The sequence below is a fragment of the Phragmites australis genome, chromosome 5 (assembly GCF_958298935.1).
Source record: "Phragmites australis chromosome 5, lpPhrAust1.1, whole genome shotgun sequence".
NCBI lineage: Eukaryota > Viridiplantae > Streptophyta > Magnoliopsida > Poales > Poaceae > Phragmites > Phragmites australis.
Window position 1 is genome coordinate 26,304,983 of NC_084925.1, and position 24,605 is coordinate 26,329,587.

The 24,605-nt window shown below is 43.0% G+C and overlaps 2 protein-coding genes across 2 annotated transcripts; both read left to right on the forward strand.

Annotated features, from left to right (window-relative positions):
- The first annotated feature begins 15,360 nt into the window (after positions 1-15,360).
- LOC133919027 (uncharacterized) lies at positions 15,361-21,559 on the forward strand. Its single transcript, XM_062363225.1, has 5 exons — positions 15,361-15,543; positions 20,015-20,268; positions 20,367-20,578; positions 20,744-21,005; positions 21,112-21,559. Exons 1-5 carry the CDS (start codon positions 15,465-15,467, stop codon positions 21,406-21,408), a joined length of 1,104 nt encoding a protein of 367 aa, XP_062219209.1. The 5' UTR covers positions 15,361-15,464; the 3' UTR covers positions 21,409-21,559.
- A 764-nt stretch (positions 21,560-22,323) lies between these two features.
- On the forward strand, positions 22,324-24,196 carry LOC133919028 (homeobox-leucine zipper protein HOX16-like). Its single transcript, XM_062363226.1, has 2 exons — positions 22,324-23,040; positions 23,143-24,196. Exons 1-2 carry the CDS (start codon positions 22,954-22,956, stop codon positions 23,623-23,625), a joined length of 570 nt encoding a protein of 189 aa, XP_062219210.1. The 5' UTR covers positions 22,324-22,953; the 3' UTR covers positions 23,626-24,196.
- Positions 24,197-24,605: the final 409 nt, after the last annotated feature.

Here is a 24,605-nt window from a genome sequence, read left to right on the forward strand (position 1 = left end):
GAAACTACTCCACCACCTGCCTCCTCCAAACTTAGAAGAAAAAAGGCTTAAGGGAATGCAAAGGCTATAGTGAAGGCAAAGAAGAAGCATGCTTCGGTGACACCTCAAAGCCCTGCAACGGGTACTGAAAGCAAAAGAAGACTTCTAGACTGCATGTCCAGCTGATGCATTTCATTTAAGTAATTTTATGTGGCCTGCAATATGTATGAAGTGCACCTATTGTTATTTTGCTTAGTCACTACTACAGAACCCCACATAATAGCCGCCACCTTTAGTGCCGGTTCAAAGGAACCGGTACTGAAAGAGGTATCAGTGCTGGTTCTAAAACTCCCACCCGCAATCGAGAGCCTGGAGTTAAAAACCGGCATTGATAGTAACTATCAGTGCCGGTTGGTGGTTAGAATCGGCACTGATACATCAGTGCCGGTTCTAATAACAAACCGGCACTGATAGTGGTATTTCAGTGCCGGTTCCTCTTTAAACCGGCACTGATAGCCTGCTACAGTATATATATAGCCCATCTTCTTCCCCGTCTCGACTCAGAACAGAGCCGCCGCAGCCCAGTGTTACAGCGCCTCCTTGCCATTTTTTTTTTGGCGATTCAAGGTTTTTTTTGCGTGGGAGCCTTCAAAATTTGGAGGAGTCAACTGTTTTAAGGTTAGTGAGATCTATATTTCATTTTTGGATAGATTACTTGGTAGATTGCTCTAGGGTTGATGATGGATGGTGCTTGTTCCATGGTTATGGATTTAGAGATGTAGTTGAGATCTAATTTAGGTAAAGTTTGCAACTTTGTCGTTGTTAGATGTATAGATATGATCTAAATTTGATTCTTAGTTGGATTTTAGTTGTTAGATTTCTCTATGTTTGAATTTAGGTGGTTGTTAGTTGGTGTTGAAATTTGAAATGAGCAAGAGCTCAAATATCCATATAAATTAGAGAAAGATCGCAATTTTATCATTGTAGATGTTTTAACGAGTTGCAACTTTGCAACTTGTTGAATCATTATTGCCATTCAAAAATTACAAAAATACCGCTAGAACTGTCATTCGAGTGGCATCCAAAGAATAAAAAATCAGGGAGGTATTTGTAAAATGTCTCTAAAATCTAGCTCTAATTTTCTAGTATGTGGATTGCGTATATTTTTAAAGTCATGAATTTTAATAATAATCCAGTGGATTTCCTCTGTTAATTAATCAACATAGTGAATTTAACATGTACAGTTGATAAAATACTGTGTTGTAGGGATGGCACGTCCACCCACGAGTTGCAATCAGACTCGACAGCCTTTGAAAGGCGGGTCCCCCGACCCGGCCCAAATACCGGAAGGAGATGGGCCCTCAAATAGGGACCAATCAGGATGCGAGGTAATTCGATGAATATGTTCTAGATTTTGAAATGTTTAATGATTATAAGTCCAATGTGTTTAATTATAATGATTTGCAGATAGACCGGTCATGGATGTACAAGGAACGAGGGCCAGAGTTCATTGTTGGCATCGAGGCTTTTTTTGAGGGCTGCCGCGGCGTACAAGAAGCCAAAAGGGAAACGTGACGAGCACTATATATGCTGTCCATGTGTCGACTGCAAGAATGAGAAGCAGTTTTTAAACATAGAGCAGATCCGTGCACACTTGATTCACAGGGGTTTCAAGGCTGGCTACACCCGTTGGACTGAGCACGGTGAACTTGCAGATGTTGGGCGTGAAGGGCAACCAACAGTCAAAGGAGACGGAGTCAATGATCCGACGGCTAATGAAGACTTCGATATGTCGGCATTTGAAGATACTTTTGTCGAGAACGATGATTGGGACAGTTTTGTTGGCAACAATGAAGAAGGCATAGAACAAATGTTGCGCGATGGGGAGGGGGACTTCACCATTGAAAGACAACATCAAAAGTACCAGCGCATGATAGAGGACTCTAAAACACCAGTTTACCCGAACTGTAAAGATGAGCATAGCAAGTTGCATGTGGTGCTGACACTGATGCAAATGAAGGCTAGCAATGGTTAGGCCGATAAGGGTTTCAATGAATTGTTAAAATTCTTGAGGGAATTGCTTTCAGAGGGGAATGTGTTGCCCGAAAACATGTACCATGCCAAGCAGGTTGTCTGCCCGTTGGGATTGGAAGTAGAAAAAATACATGCATGTGGAAACAACTGCATGTTGTTCTACGGCGAGGATGCAGACTTGGAAGCGTGTCATGTTTGCAATGCACCACGGTACAAGAGCAGCGTTGATGATATCGAGAGCGATGGCGTAGGGGTGAAGAGAAAGAAGAAAAGACCCCCCGTTAAGGTGGCTTGGTATTTTCCTATAGTCCCCCGTTTGAAACGATTGTTTGCTAACAGAGCGAATGCCGAGCTGATGCGATGGCACGCCGAACAGCGCAAGAAAGATGAAATGCTTAGACACCCTGTTGATGGCATGCAATGGAGGAGATTCGATTCGAAATACAAGGAATTCAGAGATGAAGTGAGGAATATAAGGTTCGGGTTGAGCACGGATGGGATGAATCCTTTCGGCAACACGAGAAGTACTCATAGCACTTGGCCTGTGACTCTCTGTATCTACAACCTTCCACCTTGGATGTGCATGAAGCGGAAGTACCTTATGATGCCTCTGCTGATTAGTAGGCCGAATCAACCAGGCAACGATATCGATGTGTACCTCAAACCATTGGTGGAAGATCTTCTTGTACTATGGAAAGATGGCGTACGGGTATGGGATGAGTACAGACGCGAGAATTTCACCCTGTGCGCGATGCTGTTGTACTTGGAAGGGGGCCAGGCAGTACAAAAATGCAGGCTAGGCAAAATGCTTCCATGTGGAAAAAGATGTCAATATTTTGGTTGCTACCTTATTGGAAGTATCTTATGGTCCGACACACAATTGACGTCATGCACGTGGAGAAGAATGTGTTTGATAGCTTGATTGGTACCTTACTAGACATACTCAGCAAAACAAAAGATATACTAAATGCACGGCTGAACCTGGAAGAAATGAACCTCAGGAAGGACCTACACTACATACAATTAGACAACGGCAAAAAGAAACTTCCCACATCTTGCTACACTATGAGCAAGGAAGAGAAGATCCGCCTGTGTGGTTGCTTGCGTGATGTCAAAGTTCCGACCGGTTACTCCTCCAATATCAGGAACTTTGTAAACATGAAAGATACGAAGTTAGTTGGCATGAAGTCTCATGATTGTCACGTGATGATGACGCAGATGCTTCCAGTTGTAATTCGAGGTATTCTGCCGGATAAGGTCCGAGACCCAATCATTAAGCTGTGTTCGTTCTTCAACACAATTTCACAGAAGGTCATTGATCTGAACAAACTGGCAAAGCTGCAAGAAGACGTGGTCCATACTATATGTCAGTTTGAGACTATTTTCCCTCCGACATTGTTTGATATAATGCCCCATCTAATTGTTCACATTGTGGGTGAGATAAAGAGCCTTAGCCCCGTGTTTCTGCATCAGATGTATCCTTTCGAAAGGTTCATGGGGGTTCTGAAGAAATATGTTCGTAACCGAGGTCGTCCAGAAGGTTGCATTGCCCAAAGGTGGAGTACGGAGGAGGTCATTGAGTTTTGCATTGACTATATGAAACTGAACGCGATTGGTATACCTATATCTCGCTATGAGGGGAGGCTAAAGGGGAAAGGGATGATAGGTCATACTTTAATCCATATCAAAGATCGTGCTTCATTCACTCAAGCACACTTCGTAGTTCTACAAAAGGCAGTTGTAGTGATCCCGTATGTCAAAATGCATGTGAGCATGCTACGCTCCACAATCAGACGAAGTCAGATGATTGGATCGCAAAAGAGTACATAGATAATTTCGGTAATTGGTTACGTCAACTCATGATGGGTAAGGATACCGACGATGCTCTGTTGGAACTGCTGGCAAATGGCCCGTCAACTACGATTCGCACATTCCAAGCATACGAGATTAACAGCTATACATTTTATACGCGAGCACAAGACAATAAGAGCACTAACCAAAATAGCGGTGTCCGTACTGATGCATGTGTCCGTGCTGGCAACAGGGAGACATACTATGGATTCATAGAGGAGATTTGGGAACTTGAATATGGCGAGTTGATGGTCCCTCTGTTTCGGTGCCAATGGGTCAGACTCACAGGAGGAGTCAAGGTCGACAAGTACGGTATGACTACCGTGGACCTTAAACTCGTCGGATACAGAGAACAACCATTCGTGCTTGCCAACGATATTGCACAAGTCTTCTATGTAAAGGACTTGGACCCAGCTAACAAGGAGGAGCGTCACGTGGTTCTTCAAGGAAAAAGAAAAATCATCGGTGTTGAGAATGTTGTCGACGACGAAGACTGCGACAAATTTGAAGACCTGCCTCCTTTTGGAGAGAATGTCGAACTGCCTCTCATTGATGACACTGTGGAAGCTACCTACATACGCCGCAACCATAACGAAGCATTAATCGTTCAGTGAAAGTAGCTTTCATGTATTTGGTGAAATTTGTATAATATTTAGGTTAAGCTTTATTTTGTATCAAGGACATGTATGAGTGATGTAATAATATGCTTTAATTTATATCGAGTGCATATTGAATTTTTCTAGAATTATTTTTCAACATAAAACAAGTTAAAAAGATTTATAAAATTTATTTGCAATTTTCTAGAATTAAAACTAATTTTATATGCAACAAAGCACATTAATGCATTTATTTTGTTAAACAAAGCACATTATAAGAATTAATTTGCTGAAAAATCTTGTATCAGTGCCGGTTCTATATAGTAACCGGCACTGATACTTCAACTATCAGTGCCTATTATACATATAACCAGCACTGATACTTGAACTATCAGTGCCGGTTGTACATATAACCGGTACTGATACGTCTCTTATATTTATCTCCAACACTTAGCCGCCTCTCCTTCCTCTATTCACCCTAGCGCTACCTTCCTCGTTCGCTTCAGTCACCCGAGCCCCGACGCGCCGCCGCCTCCTCCCGATGCCGCCCCGATGCACCGCCGCCTCCTCCCAACGCCGCCCCCTCCGGACGCCGCCCCGACATGCCGCCGCCTCCTCCCGACGCCGATTTGTCCCCGACCTCTCGCCGCCGTCACCCCCCACGGAGGAGGAGCCGCTGCCACCATTGACGCCGACGCCGAGGACCACCTCTCCTGCTCGGTTTCGGTTTCGGTTAGAAACCCACCCACCCATTTCTAAACTTGTAATCTATTACACATGTAGAGGGTACCAGGCAGCGTCCAATTTGACTCGAACAGCTCAATTTGAATCCTTCAACTCAAATTAGGAGTATTACACATGCAGACCATTGTTTATTTTGATTGCACATGAAAGTGCACTCATATTGACTCCACATTGTGAATTGTTTTGCAATGACAAAAAATATGCCCATGACCCTAAAGGATGTTGAAGAAGCAATTTAAGTAGGTAAAAGAAAAAGTTATCGATGTGGCTATTATCCCATAAATTGATAGATCTTATGGTATAAAGCATATAGTAGCTTTTCTTTGAATTGTTCTTTGTTTAAATGTGAGGCCCAATCTCTGTAACGAAGTTATGATCTTAATAAAGTAGTCACCATCATTTCCAAAAGTATGAATTATTGTAGCAAGTACTTGAATGGTACTTGCTATAGATGGATTCAGGAAGTTAATATCATGCCAATTTGCTAAATCAAGTTGAAAGTTTAATTCTGAATCTTGAATGTCATGGCTGAGACTGTAAAGATGGCATAGCATATTCATTCCCATGTGTGCTGTTTAATTTTGTTAGTTAATTACCGTGTTTGCTTGACTACTATGATCGTTATCTCTTGATAATGCGCATGATCGAGATCCACTACTACACTAGATATGCAACAATTATCGTCATCGTTGACAAATTACTTTAATTATTTCCGGATGACAAAGAGCATTTGTAAAATGGAGAGCTTATTTAATAACAAATAATAAATAAAGAAGTAGGGATTAATAGTATGTGATAGGAAGTTTTCTTTGAGAGTTGGGTATGACAAATCATATTTGTGGTGTGATTGTAATATGATCATAAGTTGTATACACGAATAATGGGTAAAATCTAAATGCCATCCCCTCAACCCCATATAAAATGTTCAACTGTGAATTTCTAGAATGCAGTTCAGCCTGTGTGCTAATTGAGTTGGACTGGATCCTGATCCTGATCTCCATCTTTCTATCGGCTCCAATGCTAGCACTGAGACTTGTGCTCCTCCTGAATCCCTCTTCCTCTTTATATAGATTCTTGATTGCACATGACAATTAGCAAAGGATAGAGATAATAATTCACCTGGGGGGTGTGAAAGCTGAATTTTCTGGTCGTAGCGTAGGCTATATCCCAACCTCATGTGTTGTCACAGCCATCCAAAATGGTGGCTTGTGAAGGTACTACAGCTTCTACTTTAATTTAGAGACAGATCTACAGAGCATCACTTTAATTTTTGACCTTGCATAACGTACAACCCTCAACAACGAATTAATGTCCAAGTCCTTCGTAGAAGCTCGTAAGAAAAAAGTCCAGAGAAAAAGGATCCATAAAAATAACTCAAAGTTTGCATACGGCACTTTAGGTCACTATTATGATTTTGTTGAGCTTCTATGGTTTTGTGGAAGCAAATAAGTTTGGTATCATCTTTTAGATCAGAATAAGTTCATTACACTAGCTAGATGGAAGGCAAACGAGATTGGAGACCTCAATCCTAATCTAACAAACTAAGGACTGATTACGAATCCAACTCTTATATAAATAGCCGTACAAAATTTTGCAAGGCCGCCACCATTACAACATTTTTTTTTATCTCAAACCATGCAATTTTCCAATAATTGGACTAGCTTGGTATATATAGCTTTGTCATTGATTCTAATATGTGCCTTTCATTTGAATATATAGCTTTGTATATATAGCTTTGAATATAGCTTTGTCATAAATTGGTATGTCATATGTGTTTTCCTATCCGTTTTGGATGGTTGTAGAACAATGACTCATGGTTGGGCGTGGACCATTGAAAAGATCGATGATATAGTTGTAGACCTAAGGAAGATGGCTAACGAAAGCTTCGATCCCTGTTCGTGCAAGTGCTCTATGGATGCGAACCGGCTTGTACTCTAAATTGAGGAGGTAGTGAGCAGGCTTCAGAAGTTGTCCATTCAATCAGCTGAGGTGCTGGACCGTCAAGATGTTGGCCACCTTGAGGGCGATGATGTGGATTCTAGCGTGGACCCGAACGACGTGGTTCCTTATGACTACGTTGAGGGCGATGATGTTGGCCACATTGAGGGCGATGAGTACTGGTGGTTGCCGAGTGACGATAGCGACGAGTAGTTTGAATGTATAATGCTTGTGTGGACCTGATTTTTATGTGTTCTGTCCTCTGGCTATGAACACTTGCATAACTGAAACTGATGTATGTTGTACTTATGGACCTGATCAATATGTTGTACTTTTGCATTTCTGTATGCCTTATGCCCTTACATTTTACGTCCCTTTCTCCTCATTTCTTCTATGTTCCAGCATAGCATTCGGTTTTAGATTATCTCTAAATTAAGTGCTTCTTGTGTCTAAAATGTTGATGTAGGAATGACACGTATGAAATCCAACTGCCGTGCACGGCCCCGTCCCGTCCCCCCTCCGATACAAGGTCCCTCAAGTCCAGCTCCAGCCTCAGTACATGATGAGCCTGCAAACATGGAGCCGGACCAGACATGGGGCGGTAGCCCGAGGTTGTACTTGAACATGGAACAATTTGAGTTGGAGACAGCCGCTGAGGCTGCGCAGGGCACGGCTGAATGTGATGCACCGGAGGGTCAGATCGACCCTGATGCTGATGCTCCGGGTGGTGATGAGATGACTGGAGAAGAGAGGAGTGGACGAGGTCCCAGCAGGATGTTTGAGGGACGTTTCATCATCGCGGAGGTCAATGCAGTCGGGGAGTCCACAAGACCAAAAGTTATTCTGGGCCCATACAAGATAGCAATTGGGTGTCTGGTGAGGGACCATGTCACAGTCACATACATAACTTGGAGAGGCAGACGGGATGACGTGTGGGTGGTTCCCAAAAATATCAAGGATCTTATGTGGGGCAAGTTGTTGGCAAAGTTTGAGTTCCTTGAAGGATGCAGCATGGCCAAAGCGAAGAGTCGTGCCCTATCAACAATGTCCATCGCGTTCAAGAATTTCAAGGGTAAGCTGTGGAGAAATTATGGCTTGGTGGGCCGGACACCAAAATGGGACCATTATCCGACGGTTCAACCATTCTGGAATGATTTCATAGAGCACAAGCATTCAGAGGAAGCACAAAGACTAAGCGAGATCAACAAAGCCAACTCCCAGAAGAACGTGTACCCCCACAGAACTGGCTCGCGTGGGTACATGAGGAAATACGATGAGTGGGATGAGATGGAAGAACATGTAACCCGCAGTGGTGCCACACCTCAGACGGCTCCCTGGATTGAACAGGCGAAGCACTATCTGTACGCGAGAGGGGTGACCTTGGCGGCAGATGGCAGTCTGAACTTCAAAAGCGACAGAGAACAAGAAGTGATGCAGAGAATTGCATATGCCCACACCCAGTCTTCTCAAGGCTCTTTCAGGCCGGATAGGGAGAACAACCAGTTAACCTTGGCACTAGAAACCAAGGAGCACCCAGGTCGCACCAGAGGCAAAGGTGTGGTGCCCTGGAAAGAGGGATTCCCAGAATCCGCTGAAAGTTATAGGAGTCGGAAGAGAAGGAGAGAAGAGCTAGAAGACCTACTGGCTGTAGTGCGACAAGAACTTGTGCAAGAGCGTCAGATGACAGACGTCAAAATCAGAGAAATCAAAGAATCATTTCAGCAAGGAATCAGGCAGCAGCAAGGCGAAAAAAATGTTGTGAGCCCTGGTGGTCGTCGGAGCAGCTGCGCGTCCGCGGGGTTTGGAGAAGAAGAATTAGCCCGTTTCCCTGTGGATGACATCACAGAAAGCAAGGTGTGCAAGCTTGTCGTGCCCACTATGAACATTACCATCACGGTGGCTATGGGGCAGGTCGACCAATGCGTCGAAGGGGCTCTCTTGAACGATCTTCTGATACCACGGGGATACGCTAAGGTCCACGTGGACTCCGTGCGAAAGCCGTACCGTAAGCTTGACATGGATTACCCCGGAGAGACGGGTTCCAAGAGGCTCGAATCAAACATGGGTGGCTTCATTTTGTGGCACAAGCGCTACATATTGTTTTGAAGATGAGACAGACGAGTCATCTGATGCGGAGTCGGACCCAGCACACAGAAGAGATCAAACTCCTCCACGGTCGGCGCCAGTGCCACCGTCACCAGGAAGAGATCCAACTCCTCCACTATCGCTGCCACTGCCACTGTCACCGAGAAGACAGACGACTCCTCCCCCATGCAAGTCGCCAACAAGAGAGTCAACTCCTCCCCCTCCAAAGTCCGCAACAGTGCCACCAAGGGAGCCAACACCTCCCCCTCTGAAGTCAGCACTAGTGCCTCCAAGTGAGCCGACTCCTCCTCCTCCGAAGTCAGCAACACTGCCACCAAAATTGCCAACTCCTCCAAAGTTGACAACACGCTCTCAGTCTAAGAAGGTGGCAGCACCTGAGAAGTTGCCTTATGAAAAGAACTGCAGAGGAAAACAGAGCGATAGTGAACGCCGAAGTCAAGAAATTTTTTAAAAAGCGAGAGCCTGAGAAGAAAAAACCACTCACTGAAGAAACGAAAAAGTTTCTCTTGACGCTAAGCAAACCTGCTGTGGCTAAGCGTCAATCAGACTACAAGCGTATCAAAGGAAAGAAATCCTTGAGGCAGGCTTCTATTGATCAGGTACGGGAAGAACAACCACTAGAAAGATTCCTTAAGGATGCTAATATGACAAGAGAGCAATTTTTTAACGAGTCCGTGGCACCCAAAGCAGCTGAGAGATGGCAATTTAAGCTGGGCGAACTATTGGTCGCGCCGGACGAGTGGGCCAAACTGACATATCAACTTCGGAAATTTCATGCGTGGTACATGAATGAGTCGAAGGAGGGTAGGGAAAGTTTTGAGGCCAGAGTCAAGGAACAAGATCTCCTCCACGGGGACGGCAGTATTTTTATATTGTTCGAGGAAATGTATCGACTGTACCAGTATGATGCCCTCGACGTGTCTATCTTGAGTTGTTGGACTCTGTAAGTGTCGTATATGTATAATTCATAATATACATTTCTGTACCATTGTATTGAATCTCTTAACTTATTCCTTGTGTAGAATGGAGGTACAAAGATGCAGAAAGGAGTGCTTCATGCATGTGGGATTTATCGACCCATATCTTGTTAACCCGACAATGATGAAATCTACCGACCTAAAGAAAACCGAGGACTATGTATTGAAGTGTCTTCTGGAGCTACAATTGAAGAAATACATACTTTTACCCTACCACTGGGGGTACGTGTTTCTACTCTTTTTGAGCAATACATCGTTAGAAATTAGGACCAACTAACCAATAGTGACCTATGTACAGTTTTCACTGGATCCTTCTTGTCATCCAGTCAGATATTAGCAAGATCTTTATTTTCGACTCACAAGATAATCCGAAAGAAACCTACCAACCCGTCATTGACTTGCTACAAAGGTAAAAACCGACCATTTCATTACTGCTCTTGTAATATTTGATTTGATTGAATCTAAGTCTACTTACGGTAATAATCACACACATACAGAGTGTACCCGCGATACACCAAGAAGAGCGTTAGATACAGGCCATACACGAAAGAATGGACAGTCCGACATGGCTTTCCTTGTAGGAAGCAGGGTCCGGACAATAATTTATGTGGTTTTTATGTAATGGAATTCATGCACAGCTTCAACACAGAGGATTCGATCCTGCCGGAAGATCCTGAGGTAGGCGGTATACACATTGATGACTAATTTTCAGGTTCGATACGCCAAAATCATATGTATTGATTTATTCAATTCTTCAAATTGCAGATCCTCGAGCTGTCCAAAGAACGTCTCATGCCTCATGAAATCAACGCACTTCAAGAACAACTTGTCAGGTTTATCAATGACGAAATCATCAATCCAACCGGCGAGTTCCATGAAATTGGATCGTCTTTCTCGTTACCTTCAACTCATGAAAAGGGCAGAGTTCAGACCCATCGGTTCACAAGAAATCTTAAACTCCATAAGATTATTGTAATGAAACTTGATAAGTATGCGGTGTATATATATTGTGACGAGACTTGATTTTTTATAAATAAAATTTATATGTGGTTGTGTATATATGCTGTTATGAAACTTGATATGTATGCGTGTCTATTTCCGGCAACATCTAAAATTTGAAAATGGCACTGTACTGACGGCAACCGCTACGTTTTTAAAAAAAGGCGGGAAAGACCTATCAGTGTCGGTTGGTAACAAACAACCGGCACTGATATCACTCATATCAGTGCCGGTTGGTAATACTAACCGGCACTGATAGTGATTTTCAGTGCCGGTTCCATACCCGGCACTGATAGTCACTGACTATCAGTGCCGATTAATCAGTGCCGGTTCATAAACCGATATTGATCACGTTTTTGAACCGGCACTGATCACCTGTTCTGCAGTAGTGAGTCTGTGTGAACTGATGGTGGGAAAATGTGGTTATTTTGCTTGGACCCTGTAAAGAAGTTGAGAATTCCATGGACAAATAATGCTACCCTAAACCCTATTATTTTGCTTTTGCTTGGTCTCTTTGAACCAATGATATCAAAATGTATGTGTGTATTCATCCATATTCATGTACGTGTGTGGTGATTCAAAGTTCAATTTGTTATTAATTTGTCTCACGGATATATGTCCTAGAGTACTTATTTATCCATATTCATGTATGTATGTATGTATTTCTCCGAGTGCAATGGCAGAAAAGGGAACTAGCCAAAATTTGGTTCTTCCAATAGGGGCATAAACATCTTTTCAGCCATGACTTCAAAGCAGGATAACATCCAATTGACGAAAGTGGCATAGGAAGGGTACAGATTTGATCCAGATCGGAAGAGAAGGAAAGCGTAAATTTTGGATGGCACATAAGAGAAAAGTATAGGTTCCAATGACATACAAGAAATTGACTCCCTTTCATATGTGTAACCTCATATGTGCAGGGCGTAGCAACAGTTGGAGACAATGCCATATACAATTCTATCTCTGTCCCACTTGTTTTAATTTGCTATTTTTTGACTTATCATAGAACATGCAGTCACACATGATGGGAACTTCCGTTTATTTTTGTTTGAGTTTGCAAGGTTATTTTCATTATCCGTTGACCACACATTAGTGTATCATCCATCAAACCAATCAATGTCATCCCAATGGCACACATGACACTTCCAATAAGCTGACTTTCATTCTGTTGTCCTTTTTTCTTCATTTTGAGAAAATCTTCAGGGAATAGAATATCAATCATACACACTGATGATGGAATTGAAGCATTGAAACTCCGTGATAAAACAAGGAAAAATGTGCCGAATAATTCTAGATTATCTGTTTCTTGCACAGTTGACAAAATGATATGGGGCGCCGAACTTCTCAACATAGAATCTGGATACACCGTGAAACCCAACAAAATAGATGAACAACACGCTACCTGTGCAACACTCTTTCACCTTAAATTTGTAGAACCACATGCTATAATGGATAAATCCACTTGACTACACAGGATTGGATGAATTGTTCCCTCAATTCCCAGCGAAACCGGAACAATCGATGGTAGCTCTCAATTCTCTATCAAGTTTTCGGTTTGTAAGAGGCTAAACCGTAGATAAGAACAAGAGTAATTGATGTGAGTTTTTCTATAGAATAAATATGATCTAACGTGAAAGGTCATGTACATAAGTTTATATAGCCCCTAGGACAGTTGGGACCGACTTAGACTAGAATACGAAAACAAAAACAAAATAGAAAACCTAAGTTACAACCGATATATTATTTTGACAACTACGACCGGTTCATGATGAATCTAACAATGAGGCTGTATGCGTTAGAAATGTTACAAAATTCCAATGAGTTCTTAGACACCCAAAACAGACATCTGATGTAGGAAATATGATCTATTATTGAGGGTCTATTGGGCTAGTTGAGTTGAATTAGACTTGACTTTAAATCTTCATATCTCTAATTTCCGAATTTGGGTCGACTTGAATCCATGTAGAACCTGAAAAGAAAGGCTCTCCCATGTCCTTGGAAAGTCCCACAGCAGCTGGATATATAGTTTATGCACCTTGCAAGCCACGTGCTCCACATCAGCAAGTATTGTGCATCGTTTTGGATAGCCCACACATTCTGCATTCAAAAGAGCATAACTCTGTAGAATTATCTAAATCTTGCACCGTTTATTTTGTTGGGATGTATACTTGATTCTCTTATTCTTCCCTACTGGAATCGACCTCCCTCTTCTCCCTCATGATTCCATCTAAAAGTACTTGTGTCATTAAACACACATTCAAATCAGCAAGTTTTACACCTTGTTCCTCGACCTCCAATAATACTTTTCATTCAATTCTAAAAATAAGCAAAGTGCATCCATTAGGTAGCATACTATTCCCATCATCGATCATAATTTGAAGTACTTAGGAACAGATTTACCTTATCATAAAGTTCTCATGAACATCCTTGCATACTATTCCCATTAAGTTAAAAAAAAATTGAGCCTCGGGAATCCTAAAACAACATATATTTTGAATCAGAGGGATAGGCATAAGGTATAATTTCAGTGGCATACAAGAAATTTATCCTATTAGCTTTCATGCTTTTATGTCAAAACTGATTTCAGAACGCTTGAAATCAGAAATATCATACTGTCACGTTCACGACTTTATTGTTGTGCTTGTGTCATTGTTTTGAAATGCTCCGTTGCTTTTTTTTCTTTAACTGTCCAAATTGCCACTATCCAACATAGCTGAAATGATATCGTATTGTGGAGTTGCCGACCGCCACAGCGTTGACAAGGAATGGGCTGTAGATTTTTGTAATAGGCTTTGGTTGAAGTTCCAACACCCTTTTCTTTTCGTTTCTTTTCCTCCGAAACTGCATTGTATTAGCCGCCGTATGGCCTTAATAGATTGATGTCGGCCTCACACGTACTGTAGTTTTTTGAGGAAAAAAAGGTCGTACATGTACCATTCATTCGTCAAAAGTAAATTTATGAGAAGTTTTGAAAAAATTCTACACTTGATTTTCATGCATTTGCATAGCTAGTGTATTTTCTCCGCTACTATAACCAAACCATCTCCAAAACTATTTCACCGTGTTACTATATATGTTTTTGGTTTTGTAAGTTTGCAGTATTTAGACTGTATTTTACCTCAGGAGGACTAGATGTACATTTCATTGACCACTAATTTTATGACAGGAACTTCTGCATCTCCATCTCCCGCCAAAAAATAATAATATATTGCAAAAGTTTGAGCTTTGCTGGTGCACGATCTTTTACTCTCCTGTTCCTGCACCTTCGGTCTCTCTTTCAGTGCGCCGTAGCATAGCGTTCATCGAGTGGTCGCATTCGATGAAGATTTTGGCGGACCCATCCATCCTTATCGACGTTATCCGGCAACGTGTGCACAGACGTTCCAATCTTCAGATCAGGAAGGCACCTAACCTGTTGCATTTCTCCTTCCGACGGTAAAAATCACCGTAGAGACTCACCTCTTTCTTCCAACCAGCACGACATTGAGTTCTCCGTCTGAAACTAGGTGCAAGTTTTTGAAGTTTCACCTGCTAACCAAACACTGCCAGCTAGCCTTTAAGAGAGAGCTACTGAACGAATTCGCGCTCGTGCGGACTCTCTCCTCGATCCTTCGCCGCATAAGACGACCTCGATGAAAGGCCCCAGTTTGCCGCACTGTCAGGTAGGTCATCGGTCCATTACTACTCTAGCACGCACCGCTCACCGGCCGGGCCGCCGGGGACCTGTCGCAAGCTGCTGGCACACGAGGGCGAGGCTCAACCCTTGGACGCATCACCCACCGTATTCCGTGCCTCCCATGTGCGTGTCGTGACACAAGTTTGTTTTCATCGTCACCGGTTCCACGCCAGCAAGTCGCCGGCGTAGCGCGTGCGTTCGGGGGCCTTTTTTACTTGGACCCGGTCGCAACCCGCGCCCGTCACGCACGCAGGCAGCCGGTCCCGGGACGAGACGACTAGGTCGGGTTGGTCGCGTGCGCGCTTGCGCTCGTGTTGCGCCTGTACGACCTGCTGCGGGCGCGCGTTGCTTTCGTCCGCCGTGGTAAAAGGGCTGGGGGAAAAACTGTACAACGCGACAAAGGGGGCGGTCCCCGCAGCCGAGGGCAGGCTTAGCTATATAACGGCAGGCACCTAGCCTCTCCTGCTGCATCCAAGGCTGCCCGCCCCCACCACTTCCGAAGCGGCCGTTTTAGTTTGCTGCGTCCCGTCTCGCCGGCCGTTCGCGTCCGTCTCATCCGAGACCATGGCTGTTGATTCGGGCACGAAGCCATCCCGCACCACCAACGGCGGCAAGGCGCCGGCGCCCAAGGCCTCCGACTCTGGTACGTTCGCCTCTCTCTCTCTCTCTCTAGTCTCGCGTGTTTTTGTTTGGCATCAGCGCACTGTGCACCACAATGAAGGGGTTTGTTGGTTGCAAGTAATCCTACTCTATTTGATGTTCTTCTTGAGTAACACGGATCGGGTGTTTGCTATTTTGACAGCAAAAAATAAATTCTATTATTATAAGGATCACACGCATATACACACAGCGGCGGATCCACCATGAGGGTGGATGTGGCTCAAGCCCCTACCCCGTACGTACTTATGAGCTCTCTAAAGCCCCTCCTATTTTTGGACGTGGAAGAATAAGAAGAAGAGAAAAATAGAAAAATAGAAAACTTCTTATTTAGTGGTTCTAAATCCATCACTGTATATTCACCATCATATATGCACATCATGCTCTTACCCACGAAAATTAAGATTTCACATCCACTGGTTAGGATTGGTTCATACCACATTAAAATAGCTCATTCAAGTTTATTGACTGTATTGCGCCATAATCCTCCTCTCACGACCATCGGTTCTTTCTTTCCCTTCTCTTGTTGTTCTGGTTGCTCTTGATACTTGTTTTTTTATGTGAATCTGCAAGTGGGGGCGTAAATGGAACATATAGTTTTTGATCCGATATGTGCGAATATAAGTAGTAATATGGATATGGTAAGCCTTTTTGTTATTCATGTGAGTGTGGATATGGATACGGATATGGTATTGTAATAATTCAACAGATACGGATTATCTGATTTTTAGATCAGATTATCAGAAATCTCCGATTTAGATTATCCGTATTTTACTGAGCTCATTGGCTATTGCCCTTCAGCCGGACCAATACTGGGCCTATTAAGATTAATCTCGCGACTTCACGAGCAAAGAGGCCCACCCTAGCCACTACGCCAGGGTTTCTGCAATTTGTGACACGAATATCTTCATAATACTTCTGTTGATTTTGTCACCCTCTGGCATTATGTCTAGATGGCTACTCAAGAGCTGACTCTTGAAGAAGAGAAAACGCAATTGTCGAAACACAGGAGCTCCTGCTGCTTCCTGACGGCACTTGGCCTTCCCCCTCTGCCAATGAGAAACCTGCTCCTCCCGTGAAGGAACTTGGCCATCTCCTGCCCTGTGAACCTCGAACATCATCTTCTTGAGGTGGTTGTCGACGCAGGGGCCAGATAAACTAGGAGATTTAATATGAAATATATCGTGTAATATTCGACTATTTTAGCTCGTTTTTGGTTTGACTCTGCTCCGTTTCCAACTGTAACTTCGAAACAATCATATTCGAATCTGTATCCATACAATATCTTCGACTCCAAATCTAAAACAAAATTGATACGAATATGATACCAGCATTACCCTATCTGACTTCTCGAGTGGCATACACCTTGACGATTCAGTTCCTAGGCGCAAAGATTAGAGCCGAAAGATTTGAGGGATATGCTCACGTAGTCACGGGTGTCTCCTCCGGCCTCGGGTCGAGATCGTTGTCTGCAGTGCACGCGGGTGTCAAACAACCCCAAGCTCTACGCTCATTACTAGGGCTAAAAAGGGACGAATATTTCTCACCCGAAGGTCAGTAAAATAAATATAAGATATAATAATAGCTATATGATATTATTCGATACTATTTGTATCTGACTCCGAATCTAACAAAAAAAGATAAAAAACATGATTATTGATATCCGTCGGAAGTATCCAAAATTAGATGTTACCAGAAAACTATTATGATTTCACTTAAAAATATTATAATATATAAGTAAATCATCAGACATTCATAAACAGATAATACTGAATACTTTTATTTTCACATCTCAGTGATGATTCTCTCTATGCTCACTTTGATTGCACCATATACTGTTTAATTAATATGTGGTGATGTAAATGAAGTGAAAAATTTCATTCTATCCAACTAAACGAAAGCTTACGGAACTATTCGCTCCAACTCTAACTTTGAGAAAAAAAATGTAAGATATAATACAAGATAGAGAAATAATTATTCAGCATGACCCGTATCCGATTTCAACTCTAATAAAAAAAATATAGAATGAATTGTACAAAACTATAAGTATTGTGTCATTTCTAAAACAAAACTACAAGTATTATAAATAGTAACATAAAACTACAAATATTGTGCACTAATTTCACATAAAATCTAATTTTTTAATTAGATTCACTCAAAAAATAGTATTATGTTTCTCCACAAATCCTAGAACTTTTAAGTGTTCTGTAATCCATGTGCAACCCATTTTAATTGAACTCACCTAAAAAGTTTATGTAGAATTTAAACTAAAATTCTCTAAAAATGCTACTTTTATAATTCCTAACAATTGTTAGGGTCTCAAATAAAATCCTGAAAATATAGGAAAAATCACTAATCTTCTTCTTATATGATGGACTAAGTTCTAAAAGTATTTTCAGCCTTAGGTTATATGGCGAAAAGTGAGTTCTTTTGTAATAATGCTCCATTTATATGCTCCATTTATATATTTACAAAGGAGCTCACTTTTTCACCATATAAAATAGAGCTAAAAATAGTTTTAGAAATTAGTATATTATATAAGAAGAATATTAGTAAATTGTTTCCTATTTTTTGAATTTTATTTGAGACCCTAACAATTATTAGGGGTTATAAAAGTAGCCTATTTAGAGAATTTTAGTTTAAATTATACACAGTTTTTTTTATTAATATAATTAAAATGGGTTGAATATGAATTATGAAACATATATAAAAAGTTGTAGGATTTTTAAAGAAGTATAAGATCATTTTTTAAATGAATCTAATTAAAATCAGATTTTATATAAAATTAATACACAATATTTTTTTAGTGTTATGTTATTAGATACAATATTTATAGTTTTATATTATAAATAACACGATAATTATAATTTTGTACAATGCACTTAAAAATATAAAATAAGATACATAATAAACTATATATATCCCTAGCTGATTACACCCTACTTATTACCAACAATGCCTCTTTGCTTCTTGTGGGCTCGGGCGTTAACCTCGATGCTGTCTCTCCGTGGGTGTCGTTATTCCAAGGAGAAGTTGGACTTTTGCACCATTGTGTCATGCTGATTCGAGGCCTCGAAACTGACTCGCTTACCATGCGCTCCAACTGTGCTTGCAGTAATTAATGTTCAATTGTTCATCCCCGTTGTAATCTGCATCCTGTTCCGGTCGTTTTCCGGCGGTGAAGATGGTGAAAAGACGACTAAGATAACTAGAGCCATCGTCGGCTCATTATCTGCGTTGGAGATATTATCAAAGGGTGCACTGGACATGTTTGATCCAAAACACACAATTTTCCTTGTTACGTTCGTGCGCTTTGTCCAAAGGGTACGTCAACGAGTTGAAAAACAGAGGCGTATAAAACTCCAACTTCTCAATATTTTCTTTAGGACTCTAAAGTACGTTTTAACATATTCGAATCTGGAAGTTAAATGCCTTCCGCACCAATTACTTAATTGTTCGAACAAAGAATTGTTGTTTCTAGAAGATTTATTCTAATGCATTGTTGTCGTAGTCACAGTGTACTGTAATGTTAGAATGAGACTTGACCATTGTAAGTTAGCCCATACGGATGGCTGCTACAACCGTCCAAGTCCGCAGTTTAAAATTTATCTCTTGTAGGCTGCGTTTAGGGTGACACACATGCCACGTCTAACCGAACAATTTCTCATTTTTACGTTTAGATCCGCTTCTCCTATAGAGAAATGGTAGAAATTAGGATTTGTTAGGTTGTCTTTATTGCCCTAGCTTGAGTTGTATTATTGAGTTAGACTGTGTACATGCAGTACTATTTTGTATGTATTTAATTTGATTGGAAAGAGATTATATTTGCTTTTCTGTATGAGTATATATTGTATCAGATTAAAATAAAAGATAAGTGTTAATACAATGTTTATTTTACATAAATATACTTTATAGTACTTAATTTATCATATTAAGTCTAATCCAATTTAAAATATACTAATATGAGTTAATACTCACTGATCATATGCTAATACCATCGTTAGCTGACCGCATATTGTGCATTCCGCGAGCCTGACTCTGAAGAAATAGCCAATTTTAGTTTCCACTCAGCCAGGCTGAAAAAGCCCATTTTGCATCTCGTAAACCAGCTTAAAACACATATAGATAATCAAACAGTACCTATGTCCCACGAGTCTCGCTGGAATATATACAGATAACCAACCATATCCTAATGGTATACTAAACCTATATAGTTGTTTCTTGGATGGCTAATTTCTGATCTGTCTTATTTGACACAAGCATAGCATTTTTCCAGCACGCATGTGCGCACATGAGGATCGAACAGCATATACCAAAGTTCAACATTAACAATCCCGTAACTACACCGATCCATTGCAAAATGGACACAAGGATTGAATTGCCAAAGATTAAAATGCTATTCGTATATTTTTAAGAATTCGAAAATGTAGCGCGATAATTTTATTTTTGTCTCGCAGGCATTGCCAAAAGGCTCCCGCGCCTCGCGTTCGTGTTATTGTTGGCGCTGTTGTACCGGCAGCTTCAGGCTCCGCCGCCGAAGATCCCTGGAACACCGGGCGGCCCTCCGGTCACGTCGGCGAGGATCAAGCTCAAGGACGGGAGGCACCTGGCCTACCATGAATCCGGCGTCCCAAAGGAACAGGCGAAGTACAAGATCATCTTCGTACATGGATACGATTCCTGCAGATACGACGTGCTCCAAGTCTCACCCGTATGTCTGAACACCTAGCTTAGATATTATCTGTCAGACTGAACAATTTTATCAGGTAGCTGTTGTTTCGAGTACTGAACAGGAAACTGTAAGTACAGGACCTGGCACAAGAGCTGGGGATCTACCTGCTCTCCTTCGACCGGCCTGGATATGGAGAGAGCGACCCGCACCCGGGTAGGACGGAGAAAAGCATCGTGTTCGACATCGAGGAGCTCGCCGACGGTCTGCAGCTCGGCCCAAAATTCTACCTCACTGGGTTCTCCATGGGCGGCGAGATCATGTGGAGCTGCCTCAAGTACATCCCTCACAGGTACACATATCCACCAATTTCTGAACCGCCTGCAATACATTTCAGAACGACAGCATCTGATCTGTTGCAGTGTGAGGCCATTCATTAGGCCGTAAATTTGCACTGAAAATGTACAGTTTCGATCATGATTGTATCTGATCATGGGCTGCATCGTGAAACCTGCAGGCTTTCTGGCGTAGCCATCCTGGGCCCTGTGGGCAACTACTGGTGGTCCGGGTACCCCGCGAACGTGTCCGGAGACGCCTGGTACGTGCAGATCCCGCAGGACCAGTGGGCCGTCCGCGTGGTGCACCACGCCCCCTGGCTCACATACTGGTGGAACACCCAGAAGTTCTTCCCGGCCTCCAGCATCATCACCTTCAATCCCGCAATCCTCTCCCGGGAGGACATGGCCGTCATCCCCAAGCTTGCCTACAGAACCTACGCCGTAAGCATTTCAACTTTTAAATAGTGGAATGCAGTCGCGATTTATCAAACTTGATCGATGACGTGTTGTTCAACTGGTTCTTGCTCTCGCTTTTTGCGACGTGCAGCACCAAGCGAGGCAGCAGGGGGAGCACGAGAGCCTGCACCGCGACATGATGGTCGGGTTCGGCAAGTGGAGCTGGAGTCCACTGGAGATGGAGAACCCGTTCCCGGGCGGCGAGGCGAAGGTGCACCTGTGGCACGGCGCCAAGGACCTCATCGTGCCCGTCGGCTTGTCCCGGTACATCAGCGAGAGGCTGCCGTGGGTGCGGTACCACGAGCTGCCCACGGCGGGGCACCTCTTCCCCATGGCCGACGGGATGGCGGACGTCATCGTCAAGTCGCTGCTGCTCGGGGACGAGTGATATATGTCTGTCTCTTGAGTTCTTTTCGGTGTAGTAACTTTTACAGTGGAGTTGAGTGAGTGTGAGATCATGTGTGATGAAACATGGGACTTTGTACAGAAATTGGTAAGAGCAAAATGTTTAGCATAATGACGATGTTCATATGTTGTTATGTATTATGTGGATTGATATGAGTCACGTTTAGAAAAACTTATGTTTAAAATTGGTTGTTGATTTTGTTTATGTGAAAATATGTCCTAAGGACAAACTTAGTCAGTGATAGAGACTCGAACTAGGATCAAAGAGAAACAGAACTCAAGACGGTTAGGAGGTCATACAGAATGTTCGTGTTAGGGAATGATATATTGAAAATGATTATACACGAAAGATATATATACGAACTATGATATAGTAAAGATAGATCGTACCATGAGACTACATAAAGACTCACGCGATGGGCCTGTGCATCATATGTCCCAGGTGAACGGTCAGACACGGGAGGTGGCTCAAAATGCACAGTACACGTGGTCTAATGCACGAGAAAGAGCCCGTCAGTTTTTGAGGCCGAGTCCAGGTCGGTTTTGCCCAAAACCGAGTAGGTTTCAGGCCAGGCCGCCCTGAACTATAAATAGTGAGGTTGGGGCTCTAGTTTTTTATCCCGAGCAAGTTTAGAGCCCAACTCAAGAGAGAGAGAATTAGAGAGGGATTATAGGAAGGAAAAATACGATTTTTTTAGGGAATATTTGATGCTTTTTGTAACACATCTTATGAACACTTTCTGTAGCAACCCAAATTCTTAAAACCAAGAAAACTAAAAACTTTATCCAAAAAGAAATTAATGGATCTGCAAAACTATATAATCCTAAGTGTAATTATGTATATATATTTGATTGCTTGATTTTGTGAGCTAGTATAATATATATATGTATTGTCTATTCTTCTCCCTGCGCTAAAAATAGCTATTTAACACCCCGGCCGCACCGCCCTACCACACCAACCAGGCCCGAACCAACCAGCCCAAACCACCCCACCAACCAGGCACCCAGCCCGCAACCGTAATTTTACGATTGCGGACAATAATTTTACGGTTGCGAACAATGTATTTTTACGGTTACGAACACTGTGTTTTACGGTTGCGAACAACAATTCTACGGTTGCGGACAATATTTTTTTACGGTCACGGGTTGATCGGGCCACGGGAAGGACTGGTCGCTAAATAACTATTCTTAGTTATTGTAACCGTTATTCTTTGTTATTGCAACCATTATTCTTTGTTATTGCAACCGTAATGCATTACTTATTGTAACAGTTATTCTTTGTTAGCATGCAACCGTTATTCTTTGTTATTGCAACCGTAATGCATTAGTTATTGTAACCGTATATAGATTCATTTTTTTACCGATTAACGTTGTCATAAACCGCAACCGTAAAAAACACATAGACGCTTCTCGCACCGTAAAATCTCGACCTCCGTGAATTTAAAAACGAAATCACCCCCTCTTTCCTCCTATTTCATTCCAGTTTCCATTCCACTTCTCTCTCCTACCCAACTCTCTCTCATACCCTATGCTCAGATCTAGATCTAGATCGGCGGCGGCGGTGGGTGACGATGGATGCCGACGGCAGGGACTACTGCCGTGCCTCCGCTCGCAGGTAACCTCCTACTCCTCTCGCTCTTAGCACCGTGCTTTCTTCCATGGTCTCGAACGTCACTGATGGATGAGTCGACGATCTGTGCTGTGGTAATTATTTAAGGTGGTGTCGTTGACCGAGAAGCTGCAAGAGGAGGAGGCGGCAGAGGGCGGCGCTGGCGCGGCCGTTAACGCCACGGAGTTGCTGGCGGACGCGAAGGCCTCTCTGGCCGCCGACGCCGATGAACAGCCTGCGGCGGACGCGGCGTTAGAGGCGCAGCAGGTGAAGTCCGAGGACAGGCTGAGCACGGGCAGCAGCGGGAGCGCGGTGGTTGATGCGGACGCGCTGCTCCGCGCCGGCGGCCGTCTCGCTGCCGCCATCGACAGCAGCGTGGAGTCGTACTTCCCCGGCAGCGACGACCAGTTCCACGACTGCGCGATGAGTCCCTTAGACCACGGCACGAGGGAATTCCAGTTAGGGGAGGACGACGGCGCTTGCAGCGACGAGGGCTGCAGCTACTACGCCGACGACCCCGCCGCCGCTACCGCCCTCTTCGCCAGCCAGGCCCACCACCACGCGGACGATGACAACGGCCAGATCAGCTAGTGGATGTGGAACTAGGCATCCTGTCCTGCACCGCGCGCCAAATCTTGTGTTGAAAATCATGCCTTTTCTTTCTGCAACGTTGCTGTAATGGTGAATCACTAGCTATGATCATGAAGAAAGTGTATGCATGCATATTAGGGGTAAAATTGGGTAATTAATATCGTTAATCCCAATCAGTCTGGTGTATGAGAAGAGATCAAGAAGTTAGCGGCCTGGGGGGAAATAACGTGTGTTACAGTTGCTAAAACCTAATTTACGGTTACGAAGACCAAGCATTTTCCTTTTTACGGTTGAAGGAATGCTATTTTTACGGTTTGCAATATGTGAAATTTACTATCGTGGAATGGAGGCAATCGACAATCACTAAACAATATTTTATGGTTGCAACCGTAAAACACATTGTTCGTAACCGTAAAAATATATTATTCGTAACCGTAAAATTATTTTCCGCAACCGTAAAATTACGGTTGCAGGTTGGGAGCCTGGTTGGTGGGGTGGTTTGGACTGGTTGGTTCAGGGCTGGTTGGTGAGGTGGCTCGGGGTGTTAAATAGCTATTTTTAGCGCTGCGCTAAGAATAGCAGCGCCCTATATATATATATATATATATATATATATGGTATATACATTGTATGTATAAATATATATGTGTATATACATGAGGAAAAATAGAATAGAAAAAGTAATGTTTTTAGATTAGAACATGCCGAAGCCCATCTCTTTCTCTCTTTCTCTCTTCGGCCCACCAACTGGTCCAACCAAGCCAGCCCGATACCATCTCCTCTCTTCTCCCCTCTGTTCTTTGCTCAGCACCACAGCAGCATCAGCCGGTCACCGCATGCACCGCCGTCATTGTGTTCGAGCCAGAGTTCAACAACCCGTTGCCAAAACGGATTCTCTGAAGCATATAGAAGCTCAAGCCCATGCTAGTTTTACCAAAGCCCGAGCCAAATCCGTGAAAAATGCGCAAGGGAGTCCACCG